This window comes from Primulina eburnea, chromosome 4 (assembly GCF_022965805.1).
Source record: "Primulina eburnea isolate SZY01 chromosome 4, ASM2296580v1, whole genome shotgun sequence".
NCBI lineage: Eukaryota > Viridiplantae > Streptophyta > Magnoliopsida > Lamiales > Gesneriaceae > Primulina > Primulina eburnea.
The window spans coordinates 40,644,699-40,660,461 of record NC_133104.1 but is presented as its reverse complement, the minus strand read 5'-3'; the positions used below and the strand labels follow the sequence as shown (position 1 = coordinate 40,660,461).

The following is a 15,763-nucleotide window of genomic DNA, read 5'->3' as shown; positions in this document are numbered from 1 at the left end:
CACAATCTGATATTGATATGATGGAATCAAAAAATATTCGACATGAAAGTTATAAATTGGAAATGAGTGAGATTTTTCTTGCTTTGGAACTTGATTTAAATTTAATTTAAAGTATCAGTAAAAAAAAACCACGAAATTTAACATAAATGTCTAAATCAAGGGCAGAAATTTTTCGGTCATTGGAGTTATGTAAATCAGGAATGTGAGATTTTTCATGCGCTGTCGTAATAGTGCTTCGGTCTCCAAGTGTCATAGATTTTACAAAAGATTTTGTCTTTTCATGATTTATAACTTTTGTGTGGAACGTTTCCCAAATTCCAACGGACTAATACAAGATTTTAAAAAACTAAAATGATGATTATTTTGTTTTAGTCATCCGAAAACAATGTATATAGACTCATGTGATAGATATCTAGCTCTTTTAATTTTATCACTATGATAAAAAAAAATAATAATAGTAATCGTATACTCTAGTTGATAATTATTTCTCAAACATCTTAAATAAATAATTTATTTTAATATTTTTACCTAATTAAATTTATTATTGATATTGGACTTAATTGCATTTAAATTAAAGATAAAATTAACTTTTAAATTTCGATTTATCAATTTATAAACAATTCACCAATAGTTCGTATAAAAAATGAATTTTACTCTTTCTATTTCAGCAATCATTTTAGTTTTCAGATAATTTTCGTTGTCAAATTACTTGAATATCAGTCGTATGAACTAGCTACTTATAAAATGTAAAGGATCGGCTAGTAAAACGAGTCGAAAATGTCTGGCTGCATTACTCCAACATCACATCTTTAGACAATCTCAACCCAGAAATCATTCACTCGCTGTCGTGAGCCAACCATAATCGGCCTACATCCAGAATCTCTAAGTGGTAAACAGGTTACAAAGATGTATGATCTAACAAATCTCAGCTTCGAACGTTTTTAGGGTGTACTGGGAGTATGTTCGGTCCCAGAAACATTGGATGCTGCCGCATCATCTTTTGATATTGCTACATAGTTCACAGGAGCTACTGGTCTTGTGTCTCTCTTCACATCTCTATTTATAGATCGCGAACCATTCTGGTGAGCATTGAGAGAGAGCCGTCTGCCGGTTGAGCCATTGGCCCCGCCGTTAGCTTGTGGGCCAACCACTTTCTTGGTACTAATCTGTCTAGCTGGGCTTGGTGTTGAACCAAAGATGGGTTCTTGTTCTTTGCTCACTTGTTCGCTGAACTTTTTCTGACCCTGTATGGTACGTGAATTAAAATTTGAGACTCTGAAATTAGATGTTCCATAATGGCGGCAAGGATGATGAGGTGAAGTGTGCACAGATAATTAACTTACCCTTAACCTCTTTTTCTCCTCCTCTCTGTCTTGCCTAAGCAATGAATACTCATCTAACATGGCAAGGAGAGGAACACCATCATAGGTGAACGTTACACCACGATCTTTCTCCCATGCACGAGTTTTAGCAACCAAGCCGTCAACCAGGGCTGAGTGACCAAAAAAGTAAATATTGAATCAACAGTAATGAATTTATGAGGCTTGTAGAAGCAACTCATGTCTAGATCACTCACAAGTGATGGGCTTTAGAAGTTTTATACTCTTAACAGCTAGACTGCTAAGTATCACATGCTCTCTATTAAGTATTCCACATTTAACCAACTAATATCTGCCCTTTCATGAATTCATTCACTGCAAAAGTCGATTTATAAACTATTACAAATGAATTTCTTCCCGTGGCTTGCATTCTCCAACTTGAGTTCCGCTTGAGATCTCGAATATGAACTCAGGTTTTCTGTTCTACTTTTGATTTCTAAATTTAAGCGGCTTATTTCTGAGTGCCCTGAAATGTTCGACATTCCACAAAACGTTTTCATTCTTCAAAACTGAATTTTTGCCCATTTAGGTTACAAATTCAAGCAGTAATAAATGGAAATTATCTACAGTGGAATTGAACAAGAAACTAACCATGAATTCAAGGACATATTGGCCTTTTATGCCCTACCACCATCCATGGTGTTTTTAGCAGCCTACTGTTAAAAAAATACCTCTCTGGCTTTGCCTGACTCACAGACAACAGTATAATGTAACCCACATATGTGAACATTATGGTCACTCAGCAACGAGGTTCCCTATTTTCATTTCAGTGGTGCCAACGGCAACCTTGTTGACAACTAATTTGAACGAAAAGGATAACATTGATAAACTTGGTTATAGCAACAGAATATTGAATAGTGCATGCTGTCATGGGATTTTTGTGGGCTTACATGTAGTGATGCACCAAATCTTCATGGGTAGTAATGGTGACATAAAACCGATTAAAAAAGCGGGGAGAATCAGTTACGAGCACATGGAGAGGGAAGTTCAAAGTGAGTGCATTGAGCGTGGAGGGAATTAGGGAGGAATTTTGTGAGTTAATGGCTATCATTTGCTTGGGGAGAGCGAATTTATTCTGTTAGGATATTTTCTGCCCTAGAGGTCATTCTGTAATTTTTCTCTTTCGATTAATGACATTACAGTTTTCGTTATAATTGTGGTTTGAGTTTGAAACACATCCATATACCTGGAATTTTATTGACCAAGATACGTGCCTTTTCTGCCCTCTTCAGATTTAAGTGTGCACCTCTGCTCGCATTATACCTGTTGTCATCCTGTTTCACAAATGAAACATCGCTAACATTAGCAAAATCGCAAAGCCACCCCGACAGAGTAATCAAAAGCTATACAAGAGGTCACGTCCACAAAGTCGATGTAGCACATGAATGGACATTAGATAGGTGTGAACGAATTCAACTATTAATAGTTGTTTGATGATGAAAGACCCAGATCTGCATATGGGTGATGTACTTATCAGAAAGAATATTTATGGAAAGGTGGGGGACCCATGCGAAAGAAACTTCCATGGTGATTACAATAAGCATGTTCAATAGTTTTTTTTTTTACTTGGGGGGGTGGGGGTGGGGGGGGGGGGGGGGGGGTTGGGGTGCGGGCCGCGGGGAGGATGGGGGTCGTGTGGTGTTGAAGAAGTAAAAATCCATTACCCGATTGTAATCTTCAAGCCAACTTTCTTCTTCACAAGTCAACATCCATTTCTCAACCTTTTCCAAAATATCCTTCCTACTCAGCGCCTCTTCTTTTGCTTTTGCTATCTGATTATCCATGTCAGCCAATAACTCGACAGGCTCAACTTTCCCCGAATCAATGAGTGCCAATATGTTCTCTCTAACAGCCTCGGTATCAATCTCTATATGAGCACTAGTGAAAATATCCTCGAGTTCGGCCTGCCTCTTAAAAGCAATTTCTTTCATTCTGCTAGCTTTTAGCTGATCAAGTCTCTCAACTTCCACTTCAGCCTTGAAAATCAAATAAATGAGTAATTTAATTAATAACAAATGATGGTAACTATTAAAGCAAAATGACTTCCACAAAATGAAGTATTCAAGTTGCCTGTTCAATGAGATCCAAAGCAAGAGCCCCGGGAATAGTAACTTCATCCACTGATACCGAAATATTGCAAGTGACATGATCAAACAGACTACGTTCTTCTTCTGGTGTATCCATCAAATTCCAAAGATCAATTAGCTGGGTCGCAAGTTCTTGAAGCTATAGTGGTGGGCACAAGTCACAACACAGACAGTCAATTAGCCTAATTAAGTTATAAATTATCCAAAAGAAAATCCTCTCTGTGCTATAGAAAAAGATTTCACAAGAATAAAGCTCTTCGGCAAAAAGTAAGCACCCACGCAAAGCAAATTGTAATTACAAGAACTTCCTCGCAAACAGATATTTACCAACATGAAGAAACTTCTCAAAATAGGAATTAACAATGCAAAATCAAGGGTAAAGAGTTGGACTTGGTCAAGCATTTTCTGAATCTGTAAACAAAAAACTTAAGAACTAGTTTTCAAAAATCCTTCCTATGGATACTATCAGGAAGGTTGTAAAAAATTTTGAAGAGTCATTTTAAGTGATTTGCACGATATTTTGAAGTAATATTCTCCTTAACAAAATAACGAGCATTTCGTTAACATATACAGGTGAAATGTCTCTGGAAAAATCAGCTTGGAACTAGCATAATACCTTCTTCAACCTCTGCTTCTTATCTTCCTTCAGTGCTAAGACAGTCTTAGCCAATCTAGATAATGTATCATTGCTTATGCTTTTCGACTGCATGCCCCTGGAGTCATTTAGGCTTGGGTGGACTTCACTGACAGTAGTAAAGAAGTCCATGCCAAGAACAGCACAAAGATCATGTACGGTGCTCACGAATTCAAGAACCTTGTGCAACCTCTCACTCTGCAAGAAACAAATGGACAAAACCATGCACTTTTCTAATTGCTGAAACAGCCAACAAGAAAAAGGTACCCAATAGTTAATTTAACAAAAAAGTTTAAGGCTCCACCTTTTCTTTCTGAAGATCTTGGAGCTGAGCCTGAAATCCATCTAATTTCTTCACAGAAAGATCAGATTCGTCAACCGCTGGACTGTCCACCTGCTCGCCAGATCCATTGATTTCTGCACTTATTTTCTGTATCTGAGATTGAACGTCGGAAAACTCTTTTATTCTTTCATCCTTCTGTTTCCAAAGCTTTTTCAGCGCTGGATCTATAGCTGCAAGCTGTTCTTTAATTGTTCCCGATGTCTTATCAGGCTGCAAAAGAAAAAAAAACTATTATAACAACTCTCATTATCATCATCTCTAGATCCCTTCATAATGTACAAGTTTGAATCCATACAATTGCATAGCAACCACTCACAATTCCAATATAAGTCTTCTCTCCAAGTGCTGACAAGAGGTTGGTGAGTTCAACTCTAGCATTTGCCAGTGTATGAAGAAGGTTAGCCCTAGATTTCACAGCTTGGTCAACCTTTCTCTTATATACATCCAAGCACTCTTGCTCTAATTGAAGGAGCATCTGGTCCCGTTCCTCATCTCCTTCACCAACTTCATCCCAAATTTGCTGCATTAGAACAAGTATTGACATCTATCAGGCAGAGGACAGTTTCAGAAACATAACAATTAGCTGAAACCATAGGGTATAAAGGCTTTAGTGTCATAAAATTTTTAAAAAATAAAAATTGCCTGCAACTGTTGTAGCAAGGATCCACAAGTAATTTGTCCATGAAGAGGATTTTCCGCTTCAACTGCTGCCATTATTTTGCTATTGGTCGAAGCAAACCTGAGAAAGGAAAATTCTCCAACATTAACCATTATTTTCCGCAAACCACTCGTCGCTCAAATACAAGTCATGAACCAACCTTGATTCGTCAGATTAAAAAATAAATCGACTTCAAAGTTCAGAATACCAGATGCTTCTTATGAAAGTAAGAAAGAAAATCATAATTTGAGGTCATCCCAGGGTGTGATTTATATCATCACTAAGCAATCACAGGCAAAAAGAAAATGCAACTGCAAATAACAATTTACGACCTTCATGCCAAAATCTCATGAAAAAACACGCAGCAAACCACAATCAATTCCACACCAACAAGACCAATTCCCAACTAAGTACAATCAACTCACGGATCTAATAAAAACCCGAAACTGAAATGAACCCACTAACTAAACAGAGCATTAACGGAACAGTGAAATCAATAATAATAAATTCAAAACGTAGCAAATGATAAACTATTTTAAGCACGAAACATTTAACTTCAAAGTTTACATCCTGCATCCAAACCGAGGAATAACTCCATCAAACAACAGCACGCAAACCCAGCCCCGACGTTCACACAAATCCATAAACAACACTCACCACATTCACCGCAAATCATGGATAAAAACAACTCCTACATACTCAGATCTCCACGGAAAGCCATTTTCGACAGGGAAAAGACAATTGCACAGCAAGGAATCAAAACGAACACGTACGACAAAAGAGTTCACATCACACAAATCGCTTCCACAAAAACCAGAGAAAATGCAGCCACGGAGATCAACGCTTACCGGACCGTACTGGTCGGGTCGGGTCGGGGCTCGATAACTTTCCACACAGATCTAAAGAATTACTATATTAACTTTGCTGCAGTGTGTGTTCAAGTTTGAAAGGACGGAGTGTATTAAGTCAGTAAAAGGACAGAGAGAGACGATAGCGTCAGGGTGGAAAATGTTTCGGGGAACGGGATATTGGGACCCACTCGTTCGGCGTCGTTTTTGGAATTACACAATTATTATTATTATTATTATTATTATTATTATTATTATTATTATTATTATTATTATTATTATTATTATTATTATTATTATTAATTAATTAATTAATTATTATTATTATTATTGCTATGTTCAAGGGATAAGGAGAAAGGGGATTACCTTCTTGTCGGGATGAGATCCAAGCAGGGACTGAGCCAACCCCACAGCTCCAGCTGGATCTCAATTTTTTTTCTTAGCTTTGTTCCTTCAAACTTCTTTTATAACATTGCAATTATTATAAGACTGTGTTGTAATAATTTTTGATATTTTAGTAAAAAAAAATAAACAAATTTTTTTTATAAATATATATATATATAAGACTGTGTTGTAATAATTTTTGATATTTTAGTAAAAAAAAATAAACAAATTTTTTTTATAAATATATATATATATATATATATATATATTTTGTACCTCTTACTAATGTAGATCCAAAGGCCCATAACATATACTGGAATTTATAAATAATATCTAAATCCATATAAATATAAATATTTAATATTATTTAAAATATATCAGTTAAATAGTTGAACTTAGAAAAACAAAATCAAAACGAGATTTAATCGATATTTATTAAACCTAAAACCGAATTAACTGAACCAAATTTTTCCGGTTGATCACATTAATGCCCATATCTGACCATTAGAGCAAAGACTGTTTGGTGTAGATTATAAATGGATATTTCGTATCTGTTCTATGCCATGAAAATTTGAAGTCTTTAATAGGGATGTCAATGGATCCGCCCGGACGAGTTTGGGCATATTAAATGTGTCATGGGATAGGTCTCGGGTCCAGTTTTTCATACCCGTATGGATATGGGTATGGGGCGGGTCATAGATCCTATAATACCCGTCCTATATATGTGGATATATTCTAAGATTTAATTTTATTAATTTTTATTTTTTTAGTATCTCACCTCAAGGTCAACCATAGACATGTCTGATTCTGTTTTGGGTTGGACTTTAGTTTATTATCCAAATAGGTAGACCAATTATAAATAAAGCGGTACTGTCCCTGCACCACCATAACTATACGCTAATGCTAGTGGTTCAAGCCTCAAAGTATCTCTCAAAGAAGATTAATGTTTTCATTTTAAAAAAATTCGGGTCTCACGGGTCTTATGGGTCTAACCCGCCCCGTTTCGTATTCGGAGTGGAACGGGTCCAAAGAATATTTAATCGGAGTGGAGTGGGTAATGGGTCAAAATTTTCTTCATGGGGCGGGTCTCATAGCCGTACCCGTCCAATTGACATCCCTGGTCTTTAATGACATATCCCCTAATCTTAAAATATTTTAATTAATCGAGTTAATTATTTGAGATGCTCTATTTCTTGATGTCCCCTGCAACTACAAGACAAATTGATATCATTTTTTTCATTTGGCCCATTTATTATAATATTATCAACAACTCGGGTGGAACGGAGCTCCAAGCACAACGGTACCAAATACACCACTTTTATAGTGCGATTTTTATCTGTTTAATTCATAAATTTTCTTTATGAAATTGTCTTGGGTCTCAATTTTGAGTATATCTCTTATGAAAAGGTCTCACGAATCTTTATCTATAAGACGGGTCAACCATATCGATATCCACAATAAAAAATAATAATTTTAGCATAAAAAGTAATATTTTTTCATAGATAACTCAAATTAGAGCTCCGTTTCACAAAATACGACCTGTGAGACAGTCTCAAACAAGTTTTTGCCCTTCGATTTTATGAGAAAAATTTCGTTAATATTATTATTAATCTAAAAAACATTATTTTTTACATAAAAATATATGTGTGACGGTCTCACATGTTAATTTTGTGAGACGAATATTCACTTTGAGTCACCCATAAAAAAATTGATTTTTATATCAAAAATATTACTTTTTATTGTAAATATAAACACGGTTGATTTGTTATTTTTATTTAAAAAATATTATTTTTATATTAGAAATATTACTTTTATGTTAATTATTCAACATCTTTTCCAAACAAAAAAAAATACTTAAATGATCAAATATTTTTAATATTCATATGGATTTAATTACTAAAAAAAATGAATTTTGATCACAAAAGTAAAAACAATAATTTAATTCGAATTTAACGCAGAATTCAACATAGAATGACTTTTAAATACAGAAATCTAAAATTCAGATATTTCGTTTTGAAAATGAACATGTCGTCCTGAAGCTCTTGGCTTTATGACAATGTCTCATATTTAGAGAGTCGTGTTATGTTCAAATCTTCAACCCATTATATAAAAGAAGAATTGATTTTAAAATCTCGAGTTACATTATTTTACATGTAATTACGAGGTAATTTTAATTTGGATGGATATATATTTTCAATTACGCAATTAAAATATAAGCATATTTTTAAATTGAGAGTTGATATTTACATTTCATTTCGTTTTATCTACGCTTCACTTTATGTGTAAAGTATATGTCGAATATATTCACAAATAAAGTACAAATAACGAGAAATAGTGTAAATATCAATTTTCTTTTAAATTACATTATATTTAAATTGGATTAGCATTTTAAGTTAAGTGGATAATTTTTAAAATTTTAAAATAAGCAGAGTAATTAAATATGAGTAAATTACCAATATGAAAGACTTAAATGTGGACGTAGAAATTGGTGAGAGTCTAACTAAAGTTAAAAGTTGAATGAATCGTCACTTGTGAGGTCTTGATCGAATGGTTAAGGTTGAAATTTTTATACTTGTTCGTCTAAGTTTTAAATCTTATTGATTGCAAGTAGTTTTCCTAATTTATTTAGATAAATTTAATTGTTTATTTGTGATTTTTTTGCCTGAGATAACAAAATCTCATGTCCAAACTCAAGTTTCATACGGTCAATTACGTTATATATTTATAGACTTTTACGAGATCATAATCATCATGCATAGAAATGATTAGCGTTTATTAGGTATTTATATTTATATGCTCAAATAAATAAAAATAAATGAACCACACTGATTGTGGGCTGTTCGAAGCTCGATTCTATAAAAGCTCGTTTGTTGAAACTCGTTAAGATAAAAAAAATATTCGACCTGCTAGTTTATGAACACGTTCGTTGGTATATTGATGAAAATGAAAAATAATAATTTTGATATTTAATTCATTGAATTTGTATGTTACTTATGAAACCAAAAAAAAATCTATTAAATTTATTTATTATAATAAATTTACAAATTTTTATAAAAATAATATATTTTTCTCTAAATATATAATTTATTTTTTAATAAAAATTTAAATTATAATTCATATTTATTAAGCTCATTTAAGCTCAATAAAAACTGACTCGATTACATCCCTAAAACTATCTAATCGAGACATTGAGAACGGGGAAATATATACACCTTCCAATATACATATCCGGACGTAAATTGGACCCTTAGTCCAACGAATAGCCGAAAAAGAAGACTATCCATCCATTCTTGATTTCTTTCCTAAATAAACAATAACAAAAGTCACTCTCAAATTAATAATTATTTGGAATGTAATTAATCATTTATGATCAAACCAACAAGCTGCCATTTGAATAGCTTCGAACGATTGATTTAGGTTTATTGACAAATATTGAAAATGAAACATAAATCACTGATTCTCTCACACCAAGATTCGTCTGAATTTTATCATGGTAGCATCAAAATTCCGCGTCACTCGCTAAAATATTTCAAGAGGATCCTCCATGTACTGCAAACAACAGCAAATTAACTTGGGACAAAATCCGATATAGCGTTTGGAGATTCAGAAGAAATGCATCAGTTACACGGACGAAACACATTCATGCTAAGCACTAATACTCGGGGGATTGGATCATTACCTCGAATGAATCGTTTTTCGGAAGTAATATTTCGCTACCTTGCGATGACTTACCCAAGTTTTGAAGAGATGAGAATATAATTCTGAGCAAGAAAATGAAGGAAAGGAAAAACCCATCACAGAAAAGAGACAGAAGGCCCAAAATCCAGTGAATGGTAAAACAAACCTGCAGCAGCTTCGTGAACAAGCCGCCAAGAAATAAAGATATGGGAGTTGGGAGTCTGTACCGCACAAAGTTAGCAAGGGGAAACAACGAAGCAACACAACCAGATACAAACAGGTAGAAGTAGCAAAATGCAACCGTATAAGTATTTCACTATTCCAATGTGCATTTTTATAAATCCCGTGCGGAAGAATCAATCACCAGGTGATACAGCAACTAGCCATAGATTGCGAAATTGCACGATTTCATGCATAGGTGTATAAAACATGTTCAATGACTAAAAAAATTGGCACTCAATTTTCTAATTAAAAACATGAGAAGACAGTAAACAATTTACATCATGAAACTAACAGTAAATGTATTTCGATTACAACTAATTTCATTTTTGTTGGAGTACAGAAAACATCTATCACAAACAAGTTATTACAAACAAATCACTTAAAAAATCTTACCAAAGTGATCAACCAGTAGTTCAGGTCTTCAAGAATCGGGGGATCTAAAGTGAGGATGCGATTCGTTACGGCTTATTTATGACAATATATAATAAAACTAGCTGTAAACTACACAAAAAATGACACAAAACATTTAAAACTAACTACAAATGCCATCCATAATAATCACAGGTCAGATAGTGTAGATTTAAAAAGCAAAGTGAGAATCACTCGAGCAAGTAAAATGCTATACTAGGAAAAGAAATTATTTGCTAGCCAAATACATAAGGAATCCTTGAAGCAATTTTGCACTTGAACCAAACAAAAGACAGCATCAAAATTTTACGAGGTTCCACACCTTTCATTAATGCAAGTCTTTGAACAAATTCAACGATCTCCGAGAAATTTAAGACATCATCCCACAGTATAGGAAGGCAGATATATATGATAAGATTAAATTATTTAAAACTAACAATGACAAACCATACAAAAATATCTCTAGTGCCGCAAAATTTACATACATATATAAAGCTTAGATTTTTAAATTAGAAACTGGAAAACAGTTTAAGGCAAAGCAAGATTATTCAAAACCATGGAAGAGACGCTAGATAACATATCCGAATTGTTTCCACCCAAGTCAAGTGCCACAAAAGTAGACTTTGACGAGAAGAGGGTTCTGTTTGTATACATTCCATAGAACAGCAAAACAAAAAAGTCAATTAACACCAGAGAAGCACACGAAATAACAACATAATATCCTCTGTCATCCTTATCAGTAAAGATTTTGAATCCAACCAAGTAAGTCTCTTCAAACAACAGAAACCCGTAGACGCCGACACCTTAAGAATTATCTCAGTTAGCGTAACATCTCAGTCCTCGCCATCAGCCAAGGAGAAGAGTCTATCATCTAATCTTAATCTTTCGTTCTTCTTATCTTTTTCCGCCAAGTAATTAATTAAGGGAAAAAACCTCGAGGAAACCAAATAGATTCCATAAGAAACTATCCTAGTCGCCGGAAACTTCTCACAGTCGGAGGTCAGTGCAAGTGAGCTCATTCAATTCGGCGGAGGCGGTGTCCTCGGGTGGCGGCATGTTGAGGTCAAAAGGCAGGGGCTTTTTACAAAAAGAGGAAGAAATGTCACATTCAGTATCATCAACCACTGAAGATGACGAACCGCAATCACTGCGACAGTCATTAGGAACTACGGGCCGCGAGAACGGATGTCTCCTCTTCTGCACGAAGCGAGTACGCCGCGGTGGCAGCTGCCTAGGCCCGCTGCACGACTCGACGGTGTTGCTCGTGCAGCTGGACGTGGGCCTCAGCTGCGTAAATATGCGCGGATCCTGGGGATAAAACGGGGAACCCACAAACGGAACGTTGGGGCCATCATTAATTTGAAGTAAATTAGGAGTTCGAGGGCCGAAATCAGGAAAGGCGTCTCCGTCACGAGTCAATGCGAAGTTAGTTTTAGCCTTTGCCCCGCGGAGAGCGCGCGCAGCGGCGTCGTAAGCGCGAGCGGCTTCCTCGGCAGAGTCAAACGTACCAAGCCAGACACGTGTCTTCTTCCAAGGATCTCTAATCTCAGCGGCAAACCTCCCCCACGGCCTCTTTCTAACTCCTCGGAATGTGAGCTCCTTGGGACCTCCAGATCCGTCAGCTCCGCCGCCGCCCGCCGCTGCTCTGCCTCTCCGCATGGCGCAAATTCCCAATAGAAAATACTGAGAAGGGGAAAGAAATGGCTAAGAACGCATAATTACAAATTACAAACTCTGAAAATGGATAGATCCTAATTCCTATTATTATTTTGTGGGAAAGGGAGAGGGAAACGCCCTCTCATCTTTTACACATTATCGTGAAAGACTAAATTACCCTTACATATAATATTTCATATATTTTTATTCGGAAAAAACTCATAAAAATTATCTGCACTTTTTATACACACCTCCACAATAATATTTTTATTTTGAAACAAAAATAACTTTTATTTTAAGCTAAAGTTAAAATCACAGCACATATACCATAATAATTAAAATTAGCGGTGAACACAAGTGTATAACAGAATATATACGTATGATATATTATATTGTGTAATGTACATTTACTCGTCGACATATATATGTCAAAAATTTGTGTGAGACGGTCTCATGAGTTGTATTTTGTGAGACATATCTCTTATTTGGGTCATCTATGAAAAAATATTAATTTTTATACTAAGAGCATTACTTTTTTATTGTGAACGTGACCCACTCCATATTGAGCAAAAACTTGTGTGAGACGATATCACATGTCATATTTTGTGAGACAAGTCTCTTATTTGGGTCATCAATGAAAAAATATTAATTTTTATGTTAGAAATATTACTTTTATTTTTTGTGAATATCGATAGGATTGATTCGTCTAATAGATAAAGATTCATAAAATCGTTTGGATGATGGATATGTTTGAGTATTATATATAATTTTGAAGATTTCGATATATTTACGAAATTCGACAAAGTTAGATATAATTATTTATTAAAATTTTCAATTTTAAAATTCAAGTATACTCTATAAAAGTAAATATACACTATAGTTAAACGTGTGAAATGACAGTTGTGAAATTATGTTTTATTATCATTTCTATATATTTACCTTTGAATTTGTAGTCAAACTTACGACTGTTGGAAAAATCTTAATCTTAAATATGAGAGTAGAGAAATGAATGGTATGGTTATGAGTGATGTCCTTTTGTATACCCAATTATTAATTACTTACGTGAAGCAATAAAGGGTGGTGTGCACGTTGATCGAGCGTGATAGAGTTATTGCGTGTCCATTTTATATTTAATAATAATTAATAATTATTTAATAAACATTTTTAATTTGTTTATATTATATTTATATCCAACTTACTTTTATTATTTCCAAATGTGGAAATAATATTGTCGTGATTTGATAATTTTAGCATATGTATATTTTTTAATTTTGACTACAATAACTAGAGTTTCAAGACATTGGGCATGTTTGATTTTTTTTAATGAACGATTTATTAATAATAACACATATATATTATAGTATTTTTCATACCACGTTTAAAATATATTTATATATATATATATATATATATATATATATATATATATATTTCAAATTTCATAATGTTAATATACCGAATATTTCGATATCAATGCCATATCGCACTGAAAATTTTGATATTTTCGATATGGTATCGCCGATATACTGAAATTTTGATATTTTCGATATGGTATCGCCGATATACTGAAATTTCGATATTTTTCTCGTCCCTAATTATATAACATATTTATAGACACACACACACAAATATAATGTGTGCGTTGTGTGATTCAGCTGCCAAAAATTCATTTTTATTAGAAAAATAAGGATGATTTAATGGATGAATTGGCGCCAAACAACTTGAATCACACAACGCACACATTAAATTTTCTCGTTACGGAGATAAATGTCATCAAACTTACGGGGTGCATTCGTACTATTCTATTAAATTATTAGATCGTACTTTTTAAACAATAATAATAATATATAAATGTTAATTGATATCGTCCACCATTTATTATATAATATATATGTATATATATAAAAATTAAATTTTAAGATCGTTCAAAATTAAGGATGACAACGAGACGATTCTGAAACGAGTTTGGCTAAACCGGGTTCCTCCCAAACTCACTCGTAGGCCCTTCCCAAAACCCGCTTGGTCCAATCCGGGTTGGACTTGTTAAATAATTTTTATTTTTTAAAAATTATAATTTCTAAATTAATCACTATACAATAAAAAACTTTTAAAATAATAAAATATGGAAGTATTTTTTCGATTTTATAGTAATAATTTTTAGAAGAAATATATTTTCACACGTTAACATCTATTAACTTATGATATCATAATAAAATTATATTATTTCAAACTTAATACATCATTAATTAAGATTAAGGATTAAAATATTTGTTATTCGATAATCTATATAACAAAAATAAAATATATGAATTGCTAATAATTGAGCCGAGCTCGACCTATTTATTTGATTGGATCTATCCTAGTAGATTTGCTAAATCCTAAGACATTTCTCGCCTCATTTGTGAACATGATTGATTATGCTTAAATCTCTATCAAACAAGACATATTTATGTAACTCGACTCATTATCATCTTTATTATAAATGCACGTGATAAGTGAATTTGGAAGAGGGTCATTAGATAATCTAGAAATTGAAAAACTGTGTTTTTCAAGTACCAGGGCTCGTTAGTCTATCAAAATTATTATATTGATACTATTGGTAAATATAGTGTGGGTGCTGTGATTCGAAATCGTTTTGGAATTATTGTTGTTGACTCACCCATAGGCATACGTAAACCGGGATCAGTGTTGGAGACAGAGCTCTCGGCTATTCATTTTAGTTTGATGCTTGCTGTGAGAGGTAACTTTTCTGATGTTTGGGTTTTCGCGGACTCCTGTAATGCTGTTAAAGAGGTGACGTCGAAGTCTGACACTCACAACCACAAGGACCGTTAGTCTTGAACATAATAGATATCTTGGCTTCTGGTAGATTTAAAAAGTTAGATCATGTTAGTAGAAATGCAAACAAGTTAGCGCACTGTTTAATGCATTTTGATTTATCTCATCTTTCTCGTTCATGTTGGATGGAGGGTTTTTACTATCGTGGTTGATGAATATAGCTACTATTGATTTAATTAATGCATAATATCTAATTTCTCTTAAAAAAAAATTATTATATTGATATTTGGGTATTAAAAAAAATAAAAATATATATATATATATATATATATATATATATATATATATATATATATATATCGAAAAAGACACGATAGATAGAAAGCAAATTTGACCATTGACGGGTCAAAATTTTGACTCCTTTAATCTTAAATAAGAAAATATCGATGATGTCATTTAATATAGTATCATAAATAGTCGGTGTTGGCTGAGACAATGTGACCCACGAATATAAATTTTCATAAATTTTGCACTCGAACCCTATGTCGGTCATAAGTAGTAGGTCGATACCGTCTTATATATTTTTATTAATAAAACAAATTAATTTTATTCATATTTACAATAAAAATAATAGGTTTATACCGTCTCACAGATTTTTATGAAATTAGTCGATTTTACTCATATTTAC

The 15,763-nt window shown here is 33.5% G+C and overlaps 2 protein-coding genes across 2 annotated transcripts; both read right to left on the bottom strand.

Annotated features, from left to right (window-relative positions):
• Window positions 1–769: 769 nt before the first annotated feature.
• Window positions 770–5,198, bottom strand: LOC140828929 (65-kDa microtubule-associated protein 1-like). Its single transcript, XM_073191806.1, has 9 exons — window positions 5,086–5,198; window positions 4,760–4,963; window positions 4,405–4,653; window positions 4,083–4,298; window positions 3,450–3,605; window positions 3,044–3,355; window positions 2,566–2,653; window positions 1,344–1,492; window positions 770–1,244 (listed from the first exon to the last, which is right to left on the bottom strand). The coding sequence occupies exons 1-9, from the start codon at window positions 5,155–5,157 to the stop codon at window positions 942–944; spliced, it is 1,749 nt and encodes a 582-aa protein (XP_073047907.1). The 5' UTR covers window positions 5,158–5,198; the 3' UTR covers window positions 770–941.
• Window positions 5,199–11,163: 5,965 nt separating this feature from the next.
• Window positions 11,164–12,417, bottom strand: LOC140828928 (ethylene-responsive transcription factor 3-like). The gene has a single exon (XM_073191805.1). It carries the CDS (start codon window positions 12,298–12,300, stop codon window positions 11,629–11,631), a length of 672 nt encoding a protein of 223 aa, XP_073047906.1. The 5' UTR covers window positions 12,301–12,417; the 3' UTR covers window positions 11,164–11,628.
• Between the last annotated feature and the right edge of the window lie 3,346 nt (window positions 12,418–15,763).

Bases quoted from the DNA above. Each gene is read 5' to 3' on its own strand.
- LOC140828928 (XM_073191805.1), bottom strand. From the start codon at position 12,300: ATGCGGAGAGGCAGAGCAGCGGCGGGCGGCGGCGGAGCTGACGGATCT.
- LOC140828929 (XM_073191806.1), bottom strand. From the start codon at position 5,157: ATGGCAGCAGTTGAAGCGGAAAATCCTCTTCATGGACAAATTACTTGT. The intron at 3,606-4,082 runs GTATTATGCTAG...CCACCACTATAG, and splicing joins AGAAGCAGAGGTTGAAGAAG to CTTCAAGAACTTGCGACCCA. The intron at 3,356-3,449 runs GCAACTTGAATA...TTGATTTTCAAG, and splicing joins CTTTGGATCTCATTGAACAG to GCTGAAGTGGAAGTTGAGAG.